The 23494-nt window shown below is 56.6% G+C and overlaps 2 protein-coding genes across 9 annotated transcripts; one reads left to right on the top strand and one right to left on the bottom strand.

The window, feature by feature from the left end:
• Positions 1-62: 62 nt before the first annotated feature.
• On the top strand, positions 63-13462 carry MAN2C1 (mannosidase alpha class 2C member 1). Its single transcript, XM_017854780.1, has 25 exons — positions 63-724; positions 978-1103; positions 1525-1648; positions 2580-2650; positions 4879-5056; positions 5358-5547; positions 6801-6907; positions 7096-7206; positions 7601-7693; positions 7828-7944; positions 8148-8243; positions 8338-8483; positions 8841-8964; positions 9314-9435; positions 9537-9622; positions 9750-9905; positions 10100-10197; positions 10364-10602; positions 10715-11102; positions 11223-11366; positions 12353-12462; positions 12570-12649; positions 12806-12954; positions 13037-13146; positions 13222-13462. The coding sequence occupies exons 1-25, from the start codon at positions 624-626 to the stop codon at positions 13346-13348; spliced, it is 3393 nt and encodes a 1130-aa protein (XP_017710269.1). The 5' UTR covers positions 63-623; the 3' UTR covers positions 13349-13462.
• A 546-nt stretch (positions 13463-14008) lies between these two features.
• Positions 14009-22383, bottom strand: NEIL1 (nei like DNA glycosylase 1). Of its 8 annotated transcripts, none has more exons than XM_017854785.1 (11): positions 21664-21702; positions 21137-21295; positions 19829-20283; positions 16980-17099; positions 16823-16886; positions 16509-16608; positions 15364-15491; positions 14981-15008; positions 14766-14827; positions 14437-14602; positions 14009-14290 (listed from the first exon to the last, which is right to left on the bottom strand). In XM_017854785.1, the coding sequence occupies exons 3-11, from the start codon at positions 20260-20262 to the stop codon at positions 14220-14222; spliced, it is 1173 nt and encodes a 390-aa protein (XP_017710274.1). In that variant the 5' UTR covers positions 20263-20283; positions 21137-21295; positions 21664-21702; the 3' UTR covers positions 14009-14219. The 8 variants fall into 8 exon arrangements, 6 of the variants coding, with proteins under 6 accessions (XP_017710274.1, XP_017710273.1, XP_017710276.1 ...); XM_017854784.1 differs by lacking the exon at positions 21664-21702 and adding an exon at positions 21471-21597; XM_017854787.1 differs by lacking the exon at positions 21664-21702 and adding an exon at positions 21471-21597 and having other exon boundaries at positions 21220-21295.
• Between the last annotated feature and the right edge of the window lie 1111 nt (positions 22384-23494).

Below are 23494 nucleotides of genomic sequence, written 5' to 3'. Positions count from 1 at the left end.
TGGAATCGTCAATGCTATGACTGTTCTGCCACCTCAAACTCCAGAGTTTCTGCTGATGTGCAAGAGTTAGCAATATACATTCAGTAAAGCCTGTAATCGAGGAAGTCGTGGTAACTTGGGCGTAAAGCTCTACCTTCCTGCTCACTAACACCCTGACCTCCGTCCGGTATGAAAACACCTACTCCGGGTAGTCTGGCTCTCCACGTTAAGCAAACACCACTTTCTGTGTTCAACTACAGCTAGAGCCAGAGGTCTCCCTCCCGGTTGCTGCTTCTGAGGCTGGGTCTGCAGCAGCTGAGGCTCGTGCCCTTCTTGCCGAATGGCCTAAGTCTCTGTCCCGAGACTTTCAGGAGTTCTAATCGTCAAATTTCCCATTTTATTTTGAGATTTGCCCTGCGGCCCACTATCTCGGACAACATAGGGGGGCCTCAAAAACACAGTTTCTAGCTTGCAACTCGGCTCAAGGTTCAGACAGCAGCTGGGCTTCCGAGCGCCGCCGGTGTGCCAAGCAAAGCTGCCCGGGGCTGGGAGGCACCCTCTGGACGCCGGAACCTTTGGTTTCCTGCGGTGGAGCGGGACTGTAGCGCCAGGGGCCTTCCGGAAAGAGGAGCGAGAGCTCGGCGATGGCGGCTGCGCCGGCCCTGAAGCACTGGCGCACCACGCTGGAGCGGGTGGAGAAGTTCATGTCGCCGGTCTACTTTACCGACTGTAACCTCCGCGGCAGGTGTGGCCCCTGGCGCTTCAGGCTTTCCTTCCGGGGAGAAACCCAAGCTGCAGCCACCCGGGCCGCGGAATGAAGTGCTCGCCGCGGGCAGGGCAGAGGCCGGGGAGGAGGGGGAAGGGAATGGACTGCCGCAGTGCGGCCAGGCAGCCCTCTTGGCGGAGGATCCAGGGAAAGTGCGACCTCACTGGCCAGCTGGCACCCAGGCGGAAACGGGGTGGCCTCCAGCATATGCCCACTGGCCCGTCCTACGCAGGCTTTTTGGGGCCAGCTGCCCTGTGGCTGCGCTCTCCAGCTTCCTGACGCCAGATAGGCTTCCCTACGAGGAGGCAGTCCAGCGGGACTTCCGCCCAGCGCAGGTCGGCTGCAGCTTCGGACCCACGTAGGTAACGCCCAGCGGGTGGGCGGGGCTACGGGTCTAAGGGAAGTCCCAACCCAGCTCCCGGCCACACCTTCGTTGTCCGCCCTCTGCCCTAGGCAACTACGTGGGATCGAGCAGCACCCTCTGCTGGGAACAGCTCCCTGGTCCCTCAGTCTTCAGGGGATGGTTTTCATCCCCACATAGCCGCCTCTGGACATCCCTTAGGAAGGGCACCCTAGGGATCACGAACCTTTGACGCCTCTGCCTCTTTCCCTCATCTTGCTTCTCACCTTGTGGCTCCTTTCTTGTGACTCAAAGCTGAGTACCTTGTGACACTGCAGATTCTTGGAGAGTTGCAAGCCCCGGCCGACACTTTATCCAAGGAAGGATATCAGGATAGGGCTATCTGGGCTCTGGGCCTATCACAACAGCTCTCTTGCAGATGGTGGACCTGCTGGTTCCGGGTGGAACTGACCATCCCAGAGGCATGGGTAGGCCAGGAAGTTCACCTTTGCTGGGAAAGTGATGGAGAAGGTCTGGTGTGGCGTGATGGGGAACCTGTCCAGGTGAGGAACCCTGCCCTAGGGCCAGGTATGGCCACATTTCAGCCCTGAAATGACTACAGACCTTCTCCTGTGGACTCTAGAGAAGCCACAGCTGAGTTGCTCTGCCTACAGGGTGGTATCAGGATTTCAAGACTAAGGAAGTTGTCACTTGGGCATCTCTGCAATTGGTCCTTAGTTTTTATTCTATGTAATACAAACTTATAGGAAAACATTTCAAACAGTTCTAGATAAAGTAATGGATCTCTCCCTATCACCCATCCCATTCCCCAGCTATAACCACTGTTAAGTGTCTTGTTCATGCTCCACCCTTATCAGATTTAGTCCTTATACTCCTATCTAGTAGGTCTTTATACCCATTTACAGATTAAGAAACTGAGATGTGTAGAGGTTAGTTCACTCACTCAGGTTCACACAGCTTCCATTTCAAGTTGGATTGACTCTCAATCTGGGTTTAAGACTGTTCTTCCTGGCTACAAGAAGGCAGAGACCTTCCCTCCCTCCCTTCACTGACTTAGCAAATATCCCCTGGTGTCCATTCTGGGCCATACTCTTAAGCACTAGGGTGTGGCAGAGAATGAGGCAAACCTGCCCCTAACTTAATGGAGTTTCTTTTCAGGTATTTATTTAGGGGTGCAGAGGCCACCAGAATCCACACTCAGGCCTCCTAACCCCTTCCCAGGGCCCTTCCCATAAGACCATGGCTTTGCCACTGGTAAACAGGGGCTATTTGGTGCTCATGGTGCTGGCTGCCATGGGAATTGGGGCATCTACTGCCAAGGGTCCCTGATTTGCCAATCTTGGCCCTGCTTGGGAGCGAGGACCCAGAGCTGGGGACCAGATGGAGGGACCTGTCTCCCCATGGCTTACACTTTATCTGAACTGTCCAAAGGCCTCAAGCCTTGTCTTTCTCACTCCCCCCCCCCCCCACTAGGGTTTAACCAAAGAGGGTGAGAAGACCAGCTATGTCCTGACTGACAGGCTGGGGGAAAGAGACCCCCGAAGGTGAGTCCCTGTGCCCTGGTTGACCGGTGATGTCAGGGAGGGAGTACCAGTGAGCAAGGAGGAGCTGAGGCCCAGAGTGATCTTAGAAGCACCCCTCTGCTCTAGCACAATCATCCTCACATCTCATTGTTTGCTTTTAAAAGCATGATTTTTTCCTAACCATAAAAATAATGGGCTGGGTGCAGTGACCCACACTACCTGGGAGGCTGAGGTGGGAGGTTCACCTGAGCCCAGGAGGCTGAGGCTGCAGTGAGCCATGATCACACCACTGCACTACAGCCTGGGCAACAGAGTGAGACTTTGTCTCAAAAATAATAATGTTTGGCCGGGCACGGTGGCTCAAGCCTGTAATCCCAGCACTTTGGGAGGCCGAGACGGGTGGATCACTTTAGGTCAGGAGATCGAGGACCTCCTGGCTAACCACTGTGAAACCCTGTCTCTACTAAAAATACAAAAAACTAGCCGGGGGCGAGGTGGCGGCCGCTGTAGTCCCAGCTACTCGGCAGAGCTGAGGCAGGAGAATGGCGGTGAACCCGGGAGGCGGAAGCTTGCAGTGAGCTGAGATCCGGCCCACTGCACTCCAGCCGAGACAGAGCAAGACTCCGTCTCAAAAATAAATTAAATAAAAAATAAATAATTAATTAATAATAATAATATTTGCCTTGTGGTAAATACAGGGAAAGCACAAAGAAATAAATACTACTGTTATTCCACTCCCTAGAATAGAGATGACATTATTAACGTCTCAGCATTCTGTTCTTTTTTTTTTTTTTTTTTTTTTTTTTTGAGATGAAGTCTTCCTCTGTCGCCAAGGCTGGAGTGCAGTGGCCGGATCTCAGCTCACTGCAACTTCTACCTCCCAGGTTCAAGTGATTCTCGTGCCTCAGCTTCCTGAGTAGCAGGGATTACAGGTGTGCGCCACCACGCGCAGCTATTTTTTTGTATTTTTAGTAGAGAAAGGGTTTCACCTTGTTGGCCAGGCTGGTCTCAAACTCTTGACCTCAGGTAATCCACCCTTCTCAGCTTCCCAAAGTGCTGTAATTACAGGTGCAAGCTACCGCGCCCAGCCCAGTATTCATGTTTTTGGTGTATCTTTCCAGCATAGTTTTTGTTGTTGTTGTTTGTTTTTTTTTGTTTTTGTTTTGTTTTGTTTTGTTTTGTTTTTTTGAGATGGAGTTTCACTTTTGTTACCCAGGCTGGAGTGCAATGGCGCAATCTCGGCTCACTGCGACCGCCGCCTCCCAGGTTCAAGCAATTCTCCTGCTTCAACCTCCCTAGTAGCTGAGATTACAGGTGCCCACCACCATGCCCAGCTAATTTTTTGTATTTTTAGTAGAGATGGGGTTTCACTCTGTTGGCCAGGCTGGTCTCAAACTCCTGACCTCAGGCTGTCCACCCACTTCAGCCTCCCAAAGTGCTGGGATTACATGCGTGAGCCACCGTGCCCGACTCATCCTGGTGTAGTTTTTCTAGTTGAGATTGTATCCTGACTTCTTACATTTCATGTTATAACATGGACATTTTATGACACCATTAAAAACACTTCTTAGACGTTATTATTGTATTTTATATTGATTGAACACCGTTTCAGATGCTTCCAGACACTGGGAGTATGGTGGTGAATAAAATAGTCCTTGCCAACAAAGGGAGACAGGTCTACTCATATAATTACAAAGCTGAAGGCTCTGGAAGAAAATCCTGGGTACTCCACTGAGGAATTTGCTCTAGACTTAGTGGGGAAGTGGAGTCAGCAAGGCCTCCCTAAGGAAGTCGTGTTTGTTCTCTGCAGCCTGAGTATGGCATCACCACAGCCCAGCCTGTTCTCCAATGAATGGCCCGCCCATGTTAGCCATGTTGGTTTTAGATCTTGGGTCTAAAAGTTCGAGCCTGGGAGATCCGAACATGCTTTTAATATGCAAAGAGGGTTCCAAGACCAAGGCAGTGCTTTGCAAAGACAACTTTGGAAATATAAGACTAAACAGCAGTGTAATTTACATGGTTCCAAACTTTGCTACTTATTCTCTCTGACAGCAGGACATAGGATCCATCTGGTGTTTGTACCCCAACCCTCCCACATGCGCTCTTGACACACTGTGGGATATTCTGGGTAGTGGATCCTGAAAGCAGACAGGTTGGCCTCAGCTGGATGCCTCCTGGGTGCCCCCTCCCCAGGTCCCCAGAGTGCTGTGCTAGTCCCTTAGCCTGAGGCTGTCTCCCCATGTTTGTAGCCTCACCCTCTATGTGGAAGTAGCCTGCAATGGACTCCTGGGGGCCGGGAAGGGAAGCATCATTGCAGCCCCTGATCCTGAGAAGATGTTCCAGCTGAGCCGAGCTGAGCTGGCTGTGTTCCACCGAGATGTCCACATGCTCCTGGTGGATCTGGAGCTGCTGCTGGGCATAGCCAAGGTATTTTACACCCCCTGTACCCCCTGCTACCCTCTAGAGCCCTGCTCCAAGAAGGTTGTTCTTTGGGTCAGATAAATGGGACTCTCGGAATCCAGAGTAGGAAGAGGGTTTCCACCTGTTTGAGGGTTGAGAGAATTTTCCTATGTGAAGAGGTGGGGGACACGGTGCTGAGCCGGGGTACCAGCAGGGAAAAAGGGTTGGAGGTCAGGGGAGCTCTGCTGAGAGCCCTGAGGAGATCAGTGGGGCCTAGGTCTGGAAGCCGTGCTTGAAAAGGGGATTAAGGGGCAGAACCCTGCTGCAGGGCCTCGGGAAGGACAACCAGCGCAGCTTTCAGGCCCTGTACACAGCCAACCAGATGGTGAACGTGTGTGACCCTGCCCAGCCCGAGACCTTCCCAGTGGCCCAGGCCCTGGCCTCCAGGTTCTTTGGCCAACGTGGAGGTGAAAGCCAACACACCATTCATGCCACAGGGCACTGCCACATTGATACAGGTAGGACAGCAGCTGGTTGGGCTGGCTGGGGAGGCAGGAGTGCCCTTGAAGACCTGGGTGTGTCCTAGAAGCACTGTGTGATGCTCAGCAAGTTCCTGTCCCTCTTGGACCTGAGTTTTCCCCATCTGTAAAATGGGACCAGGGGGCTGGACTGTGGGCTCTGCTTGCTTTGGATTCACTTATTCTTTTTTTTTTTTTTTTTTTTTTGAGATGGAGTCTTAGTCTTGTCACCTAGGGTGAAGTGCAATGGTGTGATCTCGGCTCCCTGCAACCTCTGCCTCCTGGGTTCAAGTGATTCTCCTGCTCAGCCTCCTGAGTAGCTGGGATTACAGGCACCCACCACAACGCCTGGCTAATTTTTGTATTTTTAGTAGAGACGAGGTTTCACCACATTGGTCAGGCTGGTCTCGAACTCCTGACCTCGGGTGATCCGCCTGCCTTGGCCTCCCAAAGTGCTGGGATTATAGACGTGAGCCACCGTGCCCAGCCTCATTTATTCTTTCAACAAAATATGATGCCTCGTGGGGCCCATGCTAGATATTGAGGGTAGGATTATAGAGAAGGATTCAGCAGGCAGAGTTGGTGTCACAGTGGTGGGGAGTCTGGGGCACTGGAGAGCGCAGAAGAGGTACTTACTCCAGTTGGGTTGGGGGATTCCAGAGAGGCTTCCTCAAGTTTGCAGTGTCTGAGTTTTATGGGAAATCCACATTTTTAACAAGCTCCTGAAGGTATTGATTCTGATGCAGCTGAAGTTTTGGGATCACAGAACAAGGGCTTTCTCTGCTGTGCCAAGATGTAGGGTAAGGTGTGAGAGGTTCTAGACTGAGGAACTGTGGCCTGGGGGTCAGGAGAGGCTGTAGCACCTCTGGCAGGACAGCTGGCTCCATCCTGGGAGCCATGCCCCTGTTCCCAGGTATCCGTCAAGTGTGTGCAGTGGCAGGGTAGACCCTGCTGCCTCTCGTAGGATCCTCTAGGGGATGTCTAATTCCCCAAGAGGACTGAAGCTGTTCCGGGACCTGGAGCCTCCATTTCCTGACCTGTATAATTGGCCTTATAGCACTGCCGCCTCCTTTCCCCAGCCCCCCTCCCACCTTGCTGGAGTGAAGTGAAGTGACCGCTCAGGAGAGACACCACAGGGCTTTCCAGGGTGAAGGGCCTGGGATAGGAGGGAGGCTAGGTGACCCTCTGGAACCCCAGCGCGGGCCTGGTCAGCCTTGCCACTCCCTCCATCCTCCACCCTACTCCCCGTTTAGCCTGGCTTTGGCCCTTCAAAGAGACCATGAGGAAATGTGCCCGGAGCTGGGTGACCGCCCTGCAGCTCATGGAGCGAAACCCTGAGTTCATCTTTGCCTGCTCCCAGGTCAGAGGGACAGCTGTGAGGGGGAAGGGAAGCACATGGCCCTCCCTGGAGCTCCACAGGCCCTGAAGGTTTCCTGGGCCTGGGGGCAGGGCTGCTCCTCACCCTTAGCCACCCACTGAGTCCCATATGCTCTGTCCTGGGTGGGGCCCTCATCACTCTGGGCCCAGCTCCCCTCAACCTGCCCACAGGCGCAGCAGCTGGAGTGGGTGAAGAGCCGCTACCCTGGCCTGCACTCCCGCCTCCAGGAGTTTGCGTGCCGTGGGCAGTTTGTGCCTGTGGGGGGCACCTGGGTGGAGATGGTAAGTGCACTGAGCACCCCTCAGCCTTGAACCATATGACAACGGCTTTCCCTCAGGTAGCCCCAGCCCTCCTGGCTTTGCTGGTGACTTTCCACAGGCCACTCATCCCCTGTGTGGCAGGGCTGGCTCATTAGTCCCTGGGATCTCAAGGCCTGGGACTTGAAGCGGGAGGAGAGCCTCCAACACTGTGACAAGTTGCGTGGCCTAGTCCTAAGCACCCCCTCAGGCAGATGGACAGTCAGGCCTGAAGGACAGGGGCCCTTCCTGAGTTCCGGCTGTAACTCCCATGTTGGAGCAGCCCTGGCTTCTCCTGCAGGGAGTGGGTTGGCCTGAGTGCCTGCCTGCTCCCCATCCAGCGCTGACCTGGGCTGCCTCCCACTTCTTTCGCTGCCAGGATGGGAACCTGCCCAGTGGAGAGGCCATGGTGAGGCAGTTTTTGCAGGGCCAGAACTTCTTTCTGCAGGAGTTTGGGAAGATGTGCTCCGAGGTAGGCTGAGAGCTGCTGCACCAGGTTGTGGGCAAGTGGGGCTGGCGCTCGACTTGGAGTGCTGAGGGGCTGAGGCTGGGGTGAGTCCACCTGGAGCTCTGGTTCCTGCACTCCAGGATCCTCTTTCCCCGCAGTTCTGGCTGCCGGACACCTTTGGCTACTCAGCACAGCTCCCCCAGATCATGCACGGCTGTGGCATCAGGCGCTTTCTCACCCAGAAATTGAGCTGGAATTTGGTGAACTCCTTCCCAGTGAGCAGGGCCCCAGGGGGGGTCAGGGTCAGAGTGGGTCAGAGTCCCACCTGGCCCATTTGCCTCTTCCCCCTTATTGAGGGGTCCTAGACAGACCACCAAACCCTCACTGCTTCTGCCAGGGTCACATAGCAGGCAGGGGCAGGACCAAGTCTGGAAGGCCTGGCTCTGCCTCAGCCCTGACTCTGTTTCTCTGCTGGTAGCACCATACTTTTTTCTGGGAGGGGCTGGATGGCTCCCGCGTACTGGTCCATTTCCCACCTGGCGACTCCTATGTGATGCAGGGCAGCGTGGAGGAGGTGAGGGGTCACCTAGGGTGGTGGGGTAGGGGCAGACTGGAGAGGGCTGGCTTGTCCCAGGCTGATCCATGATGGCCTGCCCTCACCTGTCTAGGTGCTGAAGACTGTGGCCAACAACCGGGACAAGGGGCGGGCCAACCACAGTGCCTTCCTCTTTGGCTTTGGGGATGGGGGTGGTGGCCCCACCCAGACCATGCTGGACCGCCTGAAGCGCCTGAGCAATACGGATGGGCTGCCCAGGTCAGGCCAGGCCTTGGCTCTCCTTTAGCCCCAACCTGGGCCCTTGCCATGAGCCCTGCCTTCCCTCAGACATTGGACCCAACCCCTCATCTGGACCTTGTCCTGTTCCAATCCTAGACCACGGGTTCCTCCAAACTTCCACCCTGGGGGTGGGTGGGGGAAAAGCTGAAGGTGGTAAGGGCTCCAGCCCACCAGAGAGAGAGGCTCTCCTAGGGCGTCCAGGGCTGGCAATGTGTGGACGGGGAGCTTTCTGGAGTGGCTCCTCTCTGTAGGGGCTGGATCCTTTGCTCTGGTGTGGAAGAAGGGTGAGCCATGTGGTCTCCAAGGCTGGGAGACCCAGACTTGTGGTTTCCTCAGGGTGCAGCTATCTTCTCCAAGGCAGCTCTTCTCGGCACTGGAGAGTGACTCAGGGCAGCTGTGCACGTGGGTTGGGGAGCTCTTCTTGGAGCTGCACAATGGCACATACACCACCCATGCCCAGGTCAGGGGCAGGTTGCAGGGCTGTGCAGGGAGGGCGTGCCCTTGATCTGCAGAGGGTCAGAGAAGGCAGCAGGGGAGAGAGCCCAGGCCAGATCTAGGGGAAGAGAAGTTTGGAGGAGAGAAGTTCAAGACCTGGGTTGGTCAAGAAAACTTGAAGGAGGCAGTGTCCCTGAAGAAAGGGGTTTGGGCTGCGGGGAGAAGAGGGAAGGCATTTAAGGCAGGTCACTGCCAGAGGCCTTCTCCACGAGGCCCTTGGGGGGTCCTCAGGGATTCTGAGTAAGGGAGGGCTTTGGAAGGTGTCCTGGGACACCTAAGCAGGCTCCAGACTAATCATCTCATCCTGGGCTCAGATCAAGAAGGGGAACCGGGAATGTGAGCGAATCCTGCACGATGTGGAGCTGCTCAGTAGCCTGGCCCTGGCCCGCAGTACCCAGTTCCTATACCCAGCAGCCCAGCTGCAGCACCTCTGGAGGTTAGCCTGGTTCTGCCCCTGCCACCCACCTGACTGCTCACTGCAGATACCTCTGTGGCTGCCCCTCCCAGTCTTCCCATCCCTGCCCTTGGCCCCTGCAGGCTTCTGCTTCTGAACCAGTTCCATGATGTGGTGACTGGAAGCTGCATCCAGATGGTGGCAGAGGAAGCCATGTGCCACTACGAAGGTTAGGCTCACAGTAGTCCTTCCCGCTCTCTCCAATGCCAGGGCTGAGCCCCGAGTGTCTCCTGTGGGATACCCATGGGCTCATTCCAGACCTGTTGCCCACCTATGACCAGCCAGTCTCTCCTCAGACATCCGTTCCCATGGCAATACACTGCTCAGCGCCGCAGCCGCAGCCCTGTGTGCTGGGGAGCCAGGTCCCGAGGGCCTCCTCATCGTCAACACACTGCCCTGGAAGCGGACCGAAGTGATGGCCCTGCCCAAGCCTGGTGGGGCCCACAGCCTAGGTACAAGCTGAGGGGAAGGGTTGCTACTGCAGCAGGAAGGATGGAGGCCAGACAGATCAGGCCTGGGATACCCCTAGGGATCTGGGTGCCCCTGACTGGAGAGTAGTCGTTCATCTTCCACCACCCCACCCCCACCTACGCAAGCTTCCTGAAAGGTCAGGAAGGCTGCACTGATGCCCAGGCCTCACCCCCAGCCCTGGTGACAGTGCCCAGCATGGGCTATGCTCCTGTTCCTCCCCCCACCTCGCTGCAGCCCCTGCTGCCTCAGCAGCCTGTGTTCGTAGTGCAAGAGGTGAGTCCTGCATGTCCTGAGGGGCAGGAGCTGTGCTGGGATGCTTTCCTAACAACTGAGCTCCCCTGCCTGGAGCAAGTAGTGAGGCGGGGCTGGGGTTGGCGTGGGAGGACTTTTGGTGTGGGAAGCCCCTACAGACTCAGCCTCAAGGCCTCCTCCCACAAAGACTGACGGCTCCGTGACTCTGGACAATGGCATCATCCGAGTGAAGCTGGACCCGACTGGCCGCCTGACATCCTTGGTCCTGGTGGCCTCTGGCAGGTGCCAACTCCTTGCTGCCCTTTCCCAGTGCCTGGCAAGTAGACCCCAGCCTGTTTCCTCTCTCCCCTGGCTGCAACACTGCCCACAGCAGCCCACCAGTGGCTGTGGGCTGGAACCCACACATGGAGCAGGGCAGGCTGGGCAGTAGTCCCCTGTCCCCTGGGTCTACTCACTCCACCCTACCCCACCAAGAGCAGCTGGAGGGAGCAAGGTCAGATGGTTGTACAGCATCAATTCCCATGGTCCGCTTCGGCAGGAGAGCGCATGCTGAGGGTGCTGTGGGGAACGCAGTTTGTGGGCTGGTTGATGATGTCCCTTGTACTGGGATGGCATGGGGGACGTCATGGACTGCCCGCCCCCCGCCCCCCCCCCGCCGCCAACCCTGGAGACACGGTATGGGCTTGGGCAGGCATGTGGATTGGTGGAGGTTGGCAGGAAGCAGCAGGCTGCTCTGGCTCAGTATGTCCAACCCTGTCCATAGGCAAGCCTGTGCTGGGCCCAGGGCAGGGACGCCCTGGGCAGTGGGCACTGAGGGTGGCCTGCGGGGCAGCGCCTGGTTCTTGCTGCAGATCAGCCCCAACAGTCGACTTAGCCAGGAGGTCGTGCTGGATGTTGGCTGCCCCTATGTCCGCTTCCACACCGAGGTAGTGGGGGAGGGGGACGGGGTGGCTGTTTTCCCCAAGTGTGCTTGGTAAGGAGGGGCCAGCCCCAGGCCTGGGTGTGTCTCTTCCTTCCCTGACTCCCACCCTCCATCCTGCTCCCAGGTACACTGGCATGAGGCCCACAAGTTCCTGAAGGTGGAGTTCCCTGCCCGCGTGCGGAGTTCCCAGGCTACCTATGAGATCCAGTTTGGGCACCTGCAGCGACCTACCCACTACAATACTTCTTGGGACTGGGCTCGATTTGAGGTCTGACATGGCAGGGTGGGGGTGGCCTTGGACTCCTCCCTGGCTGGGGAGACTGCTTGTGTGGTACGGGCTGGGGAGGAAGAGGATAATCAACATTTGCTGCTTCCTAAGGTGCGTGCCAGGCATTGCACTAAATGCTTTACATTGGCCGGGCATGGTGGCTCATGCTTGTAATCCCAGCACTTTGGGAGGCTGAGGCAGGTGGATCGCCTGATTTCAGGAGTTCAAGACCAGCCTGGCCAACATGGTGAAACCCCTTCTCTACTAAAAATACAAAAATTGGCTGGGCACAGTGGCTCAGGCCTGTAATCTTAGCATTTTGGAAGGCCAAGGCGGGCGGATCACGAGGTCGAGATCGAGACCATCCTGGACGACATGGTGAAGCCCTGTCTCTACTAAAAATAAAAAAAATTAGCTGGGTGTGGTGGCGCACGCCTGTAGTCCCAGCTACTTGGGAGGCTGAGGCAGGAGAATCGCTTGAACCCTTTAGGTGGAAGTTGCAGTGAGCTGAGATTGTGCCACTGCACTGCAGCCTGGCAACAGAGCGAGACTCCGTCTCAAAAAAAAAAAAAAATTAACCGGGTGTGGTGGTACATGCCCTGTTATCCCAGCTACTTGGGAGGCTGAGGCAGGAGAATCACTTGAACCCAGGAGGTGGAGGTTGCAGTGAGCCCAGATCATGCCACTGCACTCCAGCCTGGGTGACAGACTGAGATCCTGTGTGAAAAAAAAAAAAAAGTTTTGCATTTAATTTGATACTCATGATCATTCGGTGGGGTGAGTACTATTATTTATTCCCATTTCACAGATAAGGAAACTGAGGCTTAGGCAGGTTGGGTGGCATGCCCAGAGCCCCGTGCAGTGGGAGCTGGAGTTCAGTTGTGTGGTTCTAGAGCTTGTACTCAGCCTAGTGACAGGAGCTCTGGAGTCTGAAAGCACAGAGAGGGGCACAGGGCCACCAAGTGGGTCTTGGATCTGCTCTCCAGGTGTGGGCCCACCGCTGGATGGATCTGTCAGAACATGGCTTCGGACTGGCCCTGCTCAACGACTGCAAGTATGGCGCATCAGTGCGAGGCAGCATCCTCAGCCTCTCGCTGTAAGTGGGGTACCCACCAGGCCTGGGAGCTGGCATGGGGACATGGGTCTTCCCGGCCATAACTCCACCAGCTTCAGCCTGGCCCCTACCCGCTCTCCTTACCCCAGCTTGCGGGCGCCTAAAGCCCCAGACTTTACTGCTGATATGGGGCGCCACGAGTTCACCTACGCGCTGATGCCGCACAAAGGTGAGTGCTGGGGACGGTGGGGCCTTCCTGCAGCCCTAGACACCTCTCTGCCCTTCTATGAGCCCAAACCCCAGCAGCCTGGCTCCCTGTTCCTTCTAGGGACATGGGAGGGTAGCCCACACTCTCCACCAGCATTGTTTCCTGGTCATACCCCAGGCTCTTTCCAGGATGCTGGCGTTATCCAAGCTGCCTACAGCCTAAACTTCCCCCTATTGGCTCTGCCAGCCCCCAGCCCAGCGCCCGCCACCTCCTGGAGTGCCTTTTCCCTGTCTTCACCCGCGGTCGTATTGGAGACCGTCAAGCAGGCAAGGGGTGGGATGTGCTGGGGGCGGGGTCCTGGACTGGGCCCGCCCTCGGCCCCGCCCACCAGCCGTGTCCCCTCTGCAGGCGGAGAGCAGCCCCCAGCGCCGCTCGCTGGTCCTGAGGCTGTATGAAGCCCACGGCAGCCACGTGGACTGCTGGTTGCACTTGTCGCTGCCAGTTCAGGACGCCATCCTGTGAGTGGCGGTGCGGGATGGGAGCGGGGGTAGTCTCACCCTCGCAGAGCCCTCATGGCCCCTCCCGTTCTCTAGCTGCGACCTCTTGGAGCGACCAGACCCTGCTGGCCACTTGCCCCTTCGGGACAGCCGCCTGAAGCTCACCTTTTCTCCCTTCCAAGTGCTGTCCCTGTTGCTCGTGCTTCAGCCTCCACCACACTGAGTCCCTGGGGCTGGGGTTTTGTTTGTGGAAGGCTCTGGGGACTCCTAATTTCTGTTTCCCCAGCCTAAAGCAGGGATCAGCCTCTTCTTGTGGAATAAATCCTTGGATCAGGAACCCTGCTGGTAGCTGCTGCTCGCTCCCCTTAGGGCCCATCCTCAGGCTTGGGATTGGGGTGGGAGGTCTGGGGTGGGATGGCTTCCCAGGTATTTGGTGGGTAGGGGCAAGATCCTGAAGTACCTGTGTGTGCAGGGTCTGGGTTGCAGCCCCCACAAGAGATTGGTGACCTCGAGTGACCAAAAGCCAATGAAGAGACTGAGTTGAGAAGCTCCCCCCTGTGCCAGCAGGCAAAGGGCCTGGGCCTGGGGCTGGGGAGGGGCCGAAGGGTGGGTTTTGCCTGGCTCCTGCCAGGATGGAGGAACAACCCTGGACCCTGGAGAATCTGAACTGAAGGAGCTATGGCTACTGGGCGGCCTGGGGCCAGGGTCTTTGTACCACTTCTGAGGGGCTGTCCCTGCAGAGGCAAACTGTCCTCTGATAGAGCCAGAGACTTGAGGACTGGCATGGGGGCTCAGTTTTGCCTTGTGAGGAGCTGGGCCTCCTGTCCCCAGGACTGGGCAGCAGGCCCTTCCTATCTGGCCATCTCAGACCAAGAGGTGCCAAGAAGTTCAAATTTATCAGTTTATTAAAATGCAGCATTTTCACATGAGCTTTAAAGATGTGGAAGGTGGGGTACAATTAAAAACATGAGAGTTGTGCAGGGAACAGCTGTAGGGCCTGTTTGCACCTTCAGATATTGCCTGCTCCCAAGAATTCAGACCCCCAGATTCAGGGCAAGACAAGAAAGGGTGAGTGCAACAAGGAGACCCTCCTGCTAAGAGGCTGAGGTCCCCTCGGGTTCCAAGGATGGGGTGTCAGCCTTGACCTTCCGGGGTCTGCGGTGGCCTGGGGGAAGAACAGGCAAAATGGTCAGCTCAGACTCCCAGGGGCTGTTGTGGCAGCCTCTCTCCCACCTTTGTTCACGCGCTCCTAGGCCACCATCCCATCCTCTCCTGTAGAGCCAGTTGCTGGGAGTGATGAGGAAAGCCCACCAGAAGCTGCCTGTCTCCCCTTTCTCCTCCCCTTCTTGGGCACTGTGGGAACTTCTGGGTCCTGCTGGAGGCTGGACCCCTCAGGCCGCTGAGTTGCCGTCCTCTCAGGAAGGTCTCTCTTTGCCCTTCGTGTCCTGGAAAGGGCTTTGCTTGGACGCGAAGGGTCCTGGATGGAGGAGACATGGGTCCCTGAGATGCTCAGAGAGCAGTTCAGAGGTTGGTTAGGGCCCACTATTCCCCCCACCCTCTTAGGGTAAGGCAGCTGCCTAGGAGGGGCAGCCAGGGCTGGAGAGTGCAGGGGAAGAGGAGGCGGGAGCAGGCAGCGATACCTCCACTCTGTCCTCAGGACTCGGCTGTGTGGCCTTGGATTTCTTTTTGTGGGATTTGCGCCCTGTAGGACACTGGTGTTGGAGTTGGAGGGTCCTATCCTGCCCAGGGGTGACTCCCAGGGTTGCAGGGGGATAGGGTGGAGAAGGGTGCTGTGGCCCTTGCAGGTGTGAAGTCCTTTCTGCTCTCTTAGCCTATTACATTAGGAGTAGCTTACCTTTGGGTGCCAAGGGTCCAGGATCCCCCTAAAATGGGATGGGGATAATTCAGGAATCAGCCTGGGTTGGCACAGGGGCAGTATTCCTTAGAGAGGCGGGACTCACACACACCCATCCGGATCAATGTAGCTTCTCCCCTAGGAAGCCTCGAAGACCTCCCCCATGTCAGAGTCCACATCAGCAAAGCTGCCCTGCCCTTGGGCTACTTCCACTAGCTGCGACCCTGGGACGCAAGGGAGGGGAGGGATGTGACCCTCAGGAACAGTGTGATCCTTGGAGGGTCTAGACAGGCCCTGAGTATCTCCACCCGAATTCTTGTGAGCCCACGTTTCCACCCATCAGCTTCCTGGGGTCTCTGCCTGTGTGAACAGTAGGGCCCAACCTGGAACCAGATGGTACGGCCATGCCGGTCCTGCAGAGAGCTCATGCCTGGCATGCCATAGCAGCGCAGCCAGGCTCGAAAGGCGGCAAAGTCCTCCTCCCCGCTCTCTGACCCGTAGCCTTTGCCCCCTGTGGGACAGAGGAACAGGCAGAGATCAGAGGGCAGGCTCAGGTTGGGAGGAGTGGGGAGCCTGGTTAGACCTGGCCCAGACCTCAGCTACACAAGCTGATGGACTGAGTCAGGGGCCACACTCTCCCTCCTCTGGTGATGTGACCTCAGCTGGTTTCTTCCCACTCGGCCATGGGTTTCCCATCCTGGAGTGGGATTAAGAATCCTTGTCCTGGCCCTGTGCAGTGGCCCACACCTGTAATCCCAACACTTTGGGAAGCTTAGGTGGGAGGAGCCCTAGGGGCCAGGAGTTCAATACCAGCCTGGGCAACATAGGGAGATCCTGTCTCTACAAAAAAAAATTTTAACAATTAGCCTGGTGTGGTGGTATGAGCCTGTAGTCCTAGCTACTTAGAGGCAGAGGTGGGAGGATCACTTGAGCCCAGTTTGAGGCCAGTCCAGGCAACATGGCAAGATCCTATCTCTACCAAAAGTAATATATATACACGTGTGTGTGTGTGAATATATGAAAGAATCCCTGTCCTGCCTGTCTCATGGGCAGCTTGGAGGAAACACTATGTTTTGTTTTGTTTTGTTTTGTTTGAGATGGAGTTTTGCTCTTGTTGCCCAGGCTAGAGTGCAATGGCGTGATCTCGGCTCACTGCAACCTCCACCTCCTCGGTTTAAGTGATTCTCCTGCCTCATCCTCCCAAGTAACTGAGATTACAGGTGCCCACCACCATACCTGGCTAATCGTTTGCATTTTTAGTAGAGATGGGATTTTACCATGTTGGCCAGGATGGTCTCAAACTCCTGACCTCAGGTGACCCACCCCACGCGGCCTCCCAAAGTGCTGGGATTACAGGCAGCCACTGCGTCCGGCCTGGAAACACTATTGACAAGTGAGGAGGCCTAGTCCATTGAGTAACTAGGGCTACAAACTTCCAAATCAGTGAATCAGGCCCAGAGAGGGACAAGTGCCCCAGGGTTACACAATCATTTGCTGAAGCAGAGGTCACTGCCATCTTTGGCCTCACCCAACTGGACCACTTCCTTGGGCACTGAGTGGCAGAGCTCCAGTAGGTCCGGATTCTGCAGCTTGGCCTTGATCTTCTGGCTCAGGGTCAGCTTCGGGCTCTGAGGAAGGGGCAGGGGCAGGACCTGTCTGTCAGCGGGGCAATGTAAAGGCAACTGACCTTCCCTGTGAGCTTGGCCAGACCTTGGGTGGTTCATCCCCTCCCCACCCCCGTTGTTGAGCTAAGCTGGGGACACCTGGCCCCACCCATCTCCTTGCCAGCCCACGTGGACACCAGCGTGCCAGCATATGTGCTCCATCCCTCTCTGGGCTCACCGGCCTGCGCTGCTGCAGGGCCTCCAGGACGGAGCGGGCCTTCTCAAAGGGCGGGATCTTCAGCCTGTAGTCGGGGGAGGGGAAGCCATGCTAGGCAGTGGGGAATGTGGGCACACCTGGCCCACCCCAGTCCCCATGCCCATGCCTGCTTGCTGACCGGTACAGGATCTCTGCCCGCAGATAGTTGCCAATGCCATTGAAGAACCTCTGGTCCAGGAGGGCCTCGCAGATGGGCCGGTCAAAGGCCTTGTCTGCTAGGTTTCGTAGCACATTCTCCCTGGAGGGACACAGTCTGGATGCATAAGACCCATCCCCACTCTCCATGGGGTGGGGAGAGGGGCTCAGAGAACCTGTTTCTGGGTGCAAGGGGAAGGAAACTTCCAGAGTTCCAGTTTCTCTTCTCCCTGCCCCAGTTTTCCTATCTGTTAAATGGGAACATCATGGGATTTAAATTCATTGTGAAAGGACGGCCGGGCACGGTGGATCACACCTGTAATCTCAGCACTTTGGGAGGCCATGGCAGGCAGATCACTTGAGGTCAGGAGGTTGAGACCAGCCTGGCCAACATGGTGAAACCCTGTCTCTACTAAAAATACAAAGTTAGCTAGGCATGATGGTGAGTGCCTGTAATCCCAGTTACTTGGGAGGCTGAAGCAGGAGAATCTCTGGAACCAGGGAGGTGGAGGTTGCAGTGAGCTGAGATCACGCCATTGCACTCCAGCCTGGGCCACAGAGCGAGACTCCATCTCAAAAAATAAAAACAAAATTAAAAATAAATTCATTGTGAAAGGTGAAAAATACTGATCTAAAGTAACGTGAGGCTGGTGTGGCGGCTCACACCTATAATCCCAGCAGTCTGGGAAGCTGAAGCAGGAGGATTGCTTCAGCCCAGGAGACCAGCCTGGGCAACAAGGAAGACTCCGTCTCTACCAAAAATTTTAAAAGTAGCCAGGGACTTAGTGGTGTGCTCGTGTGGTTCCAGCTACTCAGGCGGTTGAGGTAGGAGAATCACCTGAGCCCTGGAGGTTGAGGCTGCAGTGAGCTGTGATGGCACCACTGCACTCCAGCCTGGGCAACAAAGTGAGACACTTGTCTCAAAAAAAAAAAAAAAGCAACATGAGGTTGTATATGAGGTTGTGAGTTTATCACCTCATGAGAATAGTGTGGCCACAGGACCTCAAGTGCGTTTGCAGTCTGGCGCTCCCTGTATAGCATGTGTGGTGGGTTAGACTATATGTGGGTTTGCCATTGTTAGGGCCCATTCTTCTCAAGATCCTAGATAGTGTCTGGTTCTGTGCAGCAGATATGTGGGGTACCAGTGAGGGCCCTAGCAGCTCCCACCCCACCTCCAAGGGTCATGGGTCTCTCCTCCCCACAGTAAAGAGGATGCACATCTTGTTTCTTTGAGGAAAAGGGTCATGGCAAGACTGACTAGTGGGTGTGATGAGTGGACCAGAAGACAGAGCTCTGGGGTGAAGGTACAAGGGTAGCCTGGGAGGTGCCCTGATCCCTGAGGGAAGCCAATCGCCACACGCCCCAGCTGGAGGACTAAGAAAACAGCCCAAATGCTCGCGGTTTGAGAGAAACTTCAGAGCCAGCTGGCAGAGTTAACTTGTGGCGTGACTCCCCAGGAAGGCTGAGGTTGGAAGAATTCAGAACCAAAGACAGATGTTTCCCTGGGGATGTGCTTGGGGTTCACACATGGGAAGGCCAGGAGTCAATGGCCTTCTAAGGCACCAGAGACATCCCCGACCCATCCCACAGGCATCCAAGTCTCCTAAGGGCCAACGGACACCCAGCGTCCCCCAGAAAGGGAGAACTTGCCAAGCCCACTCCAGGCCTCTGCATTTGTGACTCTTGTCAGTTCCAATGCCTTCCTCTGGCTGGCTCCTTCTCATCAGTCAGGCCTCAGCTCAAACCTCCCTAGAGTGGCCATTGCTAATGCACCCCTACCCTCGACCAAGTCATCCTCTACCTCCTTCACCTGTTGGGTTTTCCTCAGGCATGAGTCCATTTCTCATTCCCCTCCCCTATGTGAACATCAGTTCTGTGGGAGCAGGGGCCACATTCATGTTGTTCACTGCTGTACCTCAAGCCCCTAGAACAAGGCCTGGCACGAAACAGACTCATACACGTTTCCTCTTCAGAGGAAAGGAAGTGGCCAACACTGTACCATCTGAGGTGACCTGCATCGCATCCCAGGTGGGGCTGTTACACCCTCCTGCAGGCAGGGAAGTGGCACAGAGGAGACCACAGGACACAGAGTAGTAGGCAGGCCGGATGTGGGAGACCACAAAGCCCAAGACGGAAGCCATGTCATGAGGTAGTCCCCTCCCCATCCCCTTGAAACAATTCTGCTCAGCCTCACTTACCATGTTAAAGCCCCTCTACTTTCTCAGCCTCCTGGGAGCCCTGAGAGGTGGTGTGGGATTGTGGGTGGGAGCCCCAGCCTCTCTGACACTAACTGGCCACATGTCCTCAGGGCAGTGCCTACCCATCCTCCTCTTGACTCTCCTCTCTCCTCCCCCATCAGTTATTATTATCATTATTTTTTGAGACAGAGTCATGCTCTGTTGCCCAGGTTGCAGTGGAGTGGTGCTATCTCGGCTCACTGCAACCCCTGCCTCCCCGGCTCAAGTGATTTTATTGCCTCGGCCTGTAGCTGGGGTTACAGGCATGTGCCACCATGCCCGGCTAATTTTTTTATTTTCAGTAGAGACAGGGTTTCACCATGCTGGCCAGGCTGGTCTCAACCTGACCTTAAGTGATCTGCCTGCCTTGGCCTCCCAAAGTGCTGGGATTACAGACGTGAGCTACCATACCCGGCCCCCAATTAGTTTTGAATTTCCATGTCCATTGGCTCAGGGAGCTGACCCAGGACAGGGGCACTGTCTTGATCTGCAGAGAGGGGACTGAGGCCCAGAAGGGGCAGGGACTTGCCCTTTGTTGGCCAAGAAGGCACTAACAGAGCATGACTATGTTCATCACACCTGGTGCTGGCCCTACCTGAACTGCTCGTACTCCTGCAAGACACAGGGCCCGCGGCCTGGCTGCCACTTGCCCCCAAGGTCCCAGTGGCCAAACCGGCGGACGTCCACGAAACACAGGGCGAGCCGGGGGCCAGGCGGGGCCGTGTAAAAGCGCAGGTGGGCATGGCGTGGCAGCTCCTCGCAGGGCACCAGCTGAAAAGAGCCGGACATGCCAAAGCGAAAGACCAGGGCCAGGGGCTCCTGGGGTGGCTGGGCCCCAGGCAGAGGGCTCAGTATCAGGCGCAGCTCCTTGCCGCGGGCTGAAGCTGAGATGCGGTAAGCGCTGCTCTCAAAGGGCACCTCGGGGTTGCGGCTGACAGAGGACTTCTCCACGCAGCCGCCGAAAACCAGCGCCCCGCAGGCCTCGTTCACAAACTGGCTGGCCAAGTGCAGCTCCGGGCCCTCAGGCATCCTTAGCGGGGCGGCGGAGTCCTATCGGGGAGGAAGGTAGCAGGTGGAGCCCGGTGTGGACTTTGTGAGGTAGGGGCTGTCGGCCCCATTTTTAGAGGAGAACTCGGAGGGTCAGAGGGGCATGTGGCCAGCTGAGGCTGGCAGGAAAGTGCGGGCCTGGCCACTGCCCTGAATCCCCTACCCGGACAAGTGCCTGGAAAACCCAGGGCGCTGGGAGCTGGGGCTGCAGAGGGGGTAGGACTCTGCCTTGCTGCTAGCCGCTTCCTTCCATGGGCTTCCGCCCCGTTTAGAGGAAAGTCCGAACCCTTGCGGGGCCGCGGCTGCAGCCTCACTTCTCCCGGGCTCCCCTCGCTCACTGATCTCATCTCCGCCTTGGCCCCTGCTGTCCCTCTGTCCTGGACACTTGAGGGAGGCTTCCCGACCCCCCATCTGCGGGGGCACCCCCTCCGCACACGCTGACTCTTTCTCCGGGCCTTCCCACCATGTGAAAGGGTCTTAGAGTCGCGTGGCCGCCCCTCCCTGCGCCCCCCACCCCACCCACTTAGGACGCCACCGAGTGAAAAAGTGAAGCTCAGCCTGGCCCGAGGGAGCAGCGGGATTGGCCGCTAGGCCGCAGCGAGCCCCGGGCCTGCCCCACGGGCCGGACACCCCCGCGGCCGCCCCCGGGTCAGGGCAGGGGCCAGGATGAGGCGAGGGGTCTGCTGCCGTGCGCTGGAGCCGACCCCATGGCTCTGCAGGAGGACTAGGGGCACCAGGAAGGGCTCCCCGAGCTCCGGCCCCGGGCCCGGGGGAGGCAAAGGGCCCGCGGCAGCGCCTGGTCCCTGGGGTGGGGGTACCCACTCCTCACTTTCGCCCTCCCCGCTTTGCCACTTGCCTCTGTCCCCGGGCGGTTCGGGATCGGAGGCGAAGGTGTGCCTCAAGTGGAAGGGGGCACTTAGCGACGGCAGACGCCCGTACCTTGTCCCCTCCTGGGCGCCGCCCCTGGCCTGGCAACCACAGGTTCGTTTTCTGGGAGAACGTGAGGCTCCAAATCCTAGTTTTGGGGAGGAGCGGCGCTCTAGGGCCCGCCCGCCCCATGCCCCCGCTGCAACCCTGCCCTCGGATAGTCCTGACTCCCCTCCTCCTCAGGGCCCCCCAAAGCCCATCCTCTCCTTAGCCCTACAGCGCACCCCCCGCACCCTGATCCTACACGCCCCCTCCCCGGGAACCTGCACTCCGTTCCGCTCCTCGCCACTGCAGCGACTAAAGGGTTAACGCCAGGACGGGCGGCACCCAGGAGCGCGCGGGGAGCTGCTGGGAGGTGTAGTCCTTGAGGGAGGCGGTAGCGACTCCTCGGGGTGGGGTCCCCGAGCTGGGGGGCGGGGGGCTTCCGGGCTGTGGGGCAGGCTTCCGGTCAGTTACCTGGCTGGGAGATGGCGGAGGAACCTGGCTTCCCACTGCCTGGCGCTGGCGGGATGCGGGCGCAGGTCTCAGGCTCCGGGTCGCCGCTGTCTCTGCGGTTGGGGGAAGTCACCCAGCTAGCCTGGGACAGGGTCGGCACCCCCAGGAGGAAACAGCAGCGACGAGCCAGAGCGGAGTCGCCTGCAGGTGCGCGCAGGGCGTGCACAGGTGCGCGGTACGCGCATGCCCTAGGGACTCGGTGGGGACACTAAGCACCAACGAACAGGCAGACCTAACTCATAAACAAACATCATCACGGCCGGCCCGGTCAGACGTGCAGCCAAGCAACAACAACAGAAAAGGCGGGGAGGCAGACCCATTTCAGATGGTTGTGTTGGAGAGTCTCTGAAATCAGATGGCGCCAGCCGGCAAAAAGGAAGAAACCCGACATGTTGGGCGGAAGGAACCGCCAGTGAAAAAGCCCTGCGGCGAGAAAGAGATTGGTCACTGAAAGAACTCAAAGAAGTCCTGTGTGGCTGGAGTGTAGCTGCGGGTAGTGATGGGAGGTGAAGACAGAGAAGCAAACAGGACCCAGGTCAGGTCCAGCTGGGCCTCCGGAGGGGCTCCGTGTGGAATTTGCACTTCATTCTAAGTGTATGCCTAACCCATCTCCACGATTTCCCCTCCACACTACCTTGCTACGTCTCCTTATGAGGCGTAATAAAATTATGTGGCTTTGTAAGAAATTGGTTTTTAGAGATGCATGTTTAAAGTATTGGGTATGAAATGTCATGATTTGTCTAATTTACTTTAAAATACTTCTGCCAAAATAAATGAATAGAATTAACAACTTGCTATTAGTTGACAATATCTAATAATATCTAAGTTATTAGATATTAGTTAACAGTAACTTTTTCTGAGACAGGGTCTCACTGTGTCACCCAGGCTGGAGTGCGGTGGCGAAATCTCTGCTCACTGCAACCTCCACTTCCCAGGTTCAAGTGATTCTCCTGCCTTAGCCTCCCGAGTAACTGGGATTACAGGCATGTGCCACCACGCCTGGCTAATTTTCATATTTTTAGTAGAGACGGGGTTTTGCCTTGTTGGCCAGGCTGGTCTTGAACTCCTGACCTCAAGTGATCTGCCCACCTCGGCCTCCCAAAGTGCTGGGATTACAGAAGTGAGCCACCATGCCCAGCCAACAGTGACTTAATATCATCTAATAGCTAGTCCACATCCAGATTTCCCCAATTGTCCCAAATATATGTATATATATATTTAGGCAGGATTTCACTCTGTCCCCCCAGCTACAATCATGCAGCCTCCGACTTCCAGGGCTCAAGTGATCCTCAGCCTCAGCCTCCCGAGTAGCTGGGACTACAGGCACACACCACCACACCTGGCTAATTCATGTTTTGTAAAGACGTGCTCTCACTATGTTGCCTAGGCTGGCCTCAAACTCCTGGGCTCAAGTGATCCCCCCACCTCGGGGTCCCAAAGTGTTGGGATTACAGGTGTGAGCCATGGTGCTCGGCCCTCAAAATGTCTATATATCTGGTTTGTTCAAGCAGATTCCAATCAAGGATTATGTATTTTTTGTTGTTGTTGTTGTTGTTGAGATGGAGTCTTCCTCTGTTGCCCAGGCTGGGGTGCAGTGGCGTGATCTCTGCTCACTGCAAGCTCCGCCTCCCAGGTTAATGCCATTCTCCTGCCTCAGCCTCCCAAGTAGCTGGGACTACAGACGCCCACCACCAGGCCTGGCTAATTTTTTTGTATTTTTTTGGTAGAGACGGGGTTTCTTTTTTTTTTTTTTGAGACGGAGTCTCGCTCTGCCGCCCAGACGTGAGTGCAG

Source organism: Rhinopithecus bieti, unplaced genomic scaffold (genome assembly GCF_001698545.2).
Source record: "Rhinopithecus bieti isolate Rb0 unplaced genomic scaffold, ASM169854v2 scaffold_39856, whole genome shotgun sequence".
In the NCBI taxonomy this organism is placed as follows: Eukaryota; Metazoa; Chordata; class Mammalia; order Primates; family Cercopithecidae; genus Rhinopithecus; species Rhinopithecus bieti.
Note: the sequence above shows the minus strand (reverse complement) of the source record. Positions and strands in the feature narration are given on the sequence as shown.

What these genes read in the sequence shown, in the direction of transcription:
- MAN2C1 (XM_017854780.1), top strand. Translation starts at nt 624, where the DNA reads ATGGCGGCTGCGCCGGCCCTGAAGCACTGGCGCACCACGCTGGAGCGG. An exon ending in GGGGCACCTGGGTGGAGATG is followed by an intron (nt 7,207 to 7,600) that starts GTAAGTGCACTG and finishes TTTCGCTGCCAG; the next exon opens with GATGGGAACCTGCCCAGTGG. An exon ending in TGGTGGGGCCCACAGCCTAG is followed by an intron (nt 9,906 to 10,099) that starts GTACAAGCTGAG and finishes CCTCACCCCCAG; the next exon opens with CCCTGGTGACAGTGCCCAGC.
- NEIL1 (XM_017854783.1), bottom strand. Translation starts at nt 21,339, where the DNA reads ATGGGGCGGGCGGGCCCTAGAGCGCCGCTCCTCCCCAAAACTAGGATT. An exon ending in CAAGGAAGTGGTCCAGTTGG is followed by an intron (nt 15,492 to 16,508) that starts GTGAGGCCAAAG and finishes TCTGTCCCACAG; the next exon opens with GGGGCAAAGGCTACGGGTCA. An exon ending in GCCGTACCATCTGGTTCCAG is followed by an intron (nt 15,009 to 15,363) that starts GTTGGGCCCTAC and finishes ATCCCATTTTAG; the next exon opens with GGGGATCCTGGACCCTTGGC.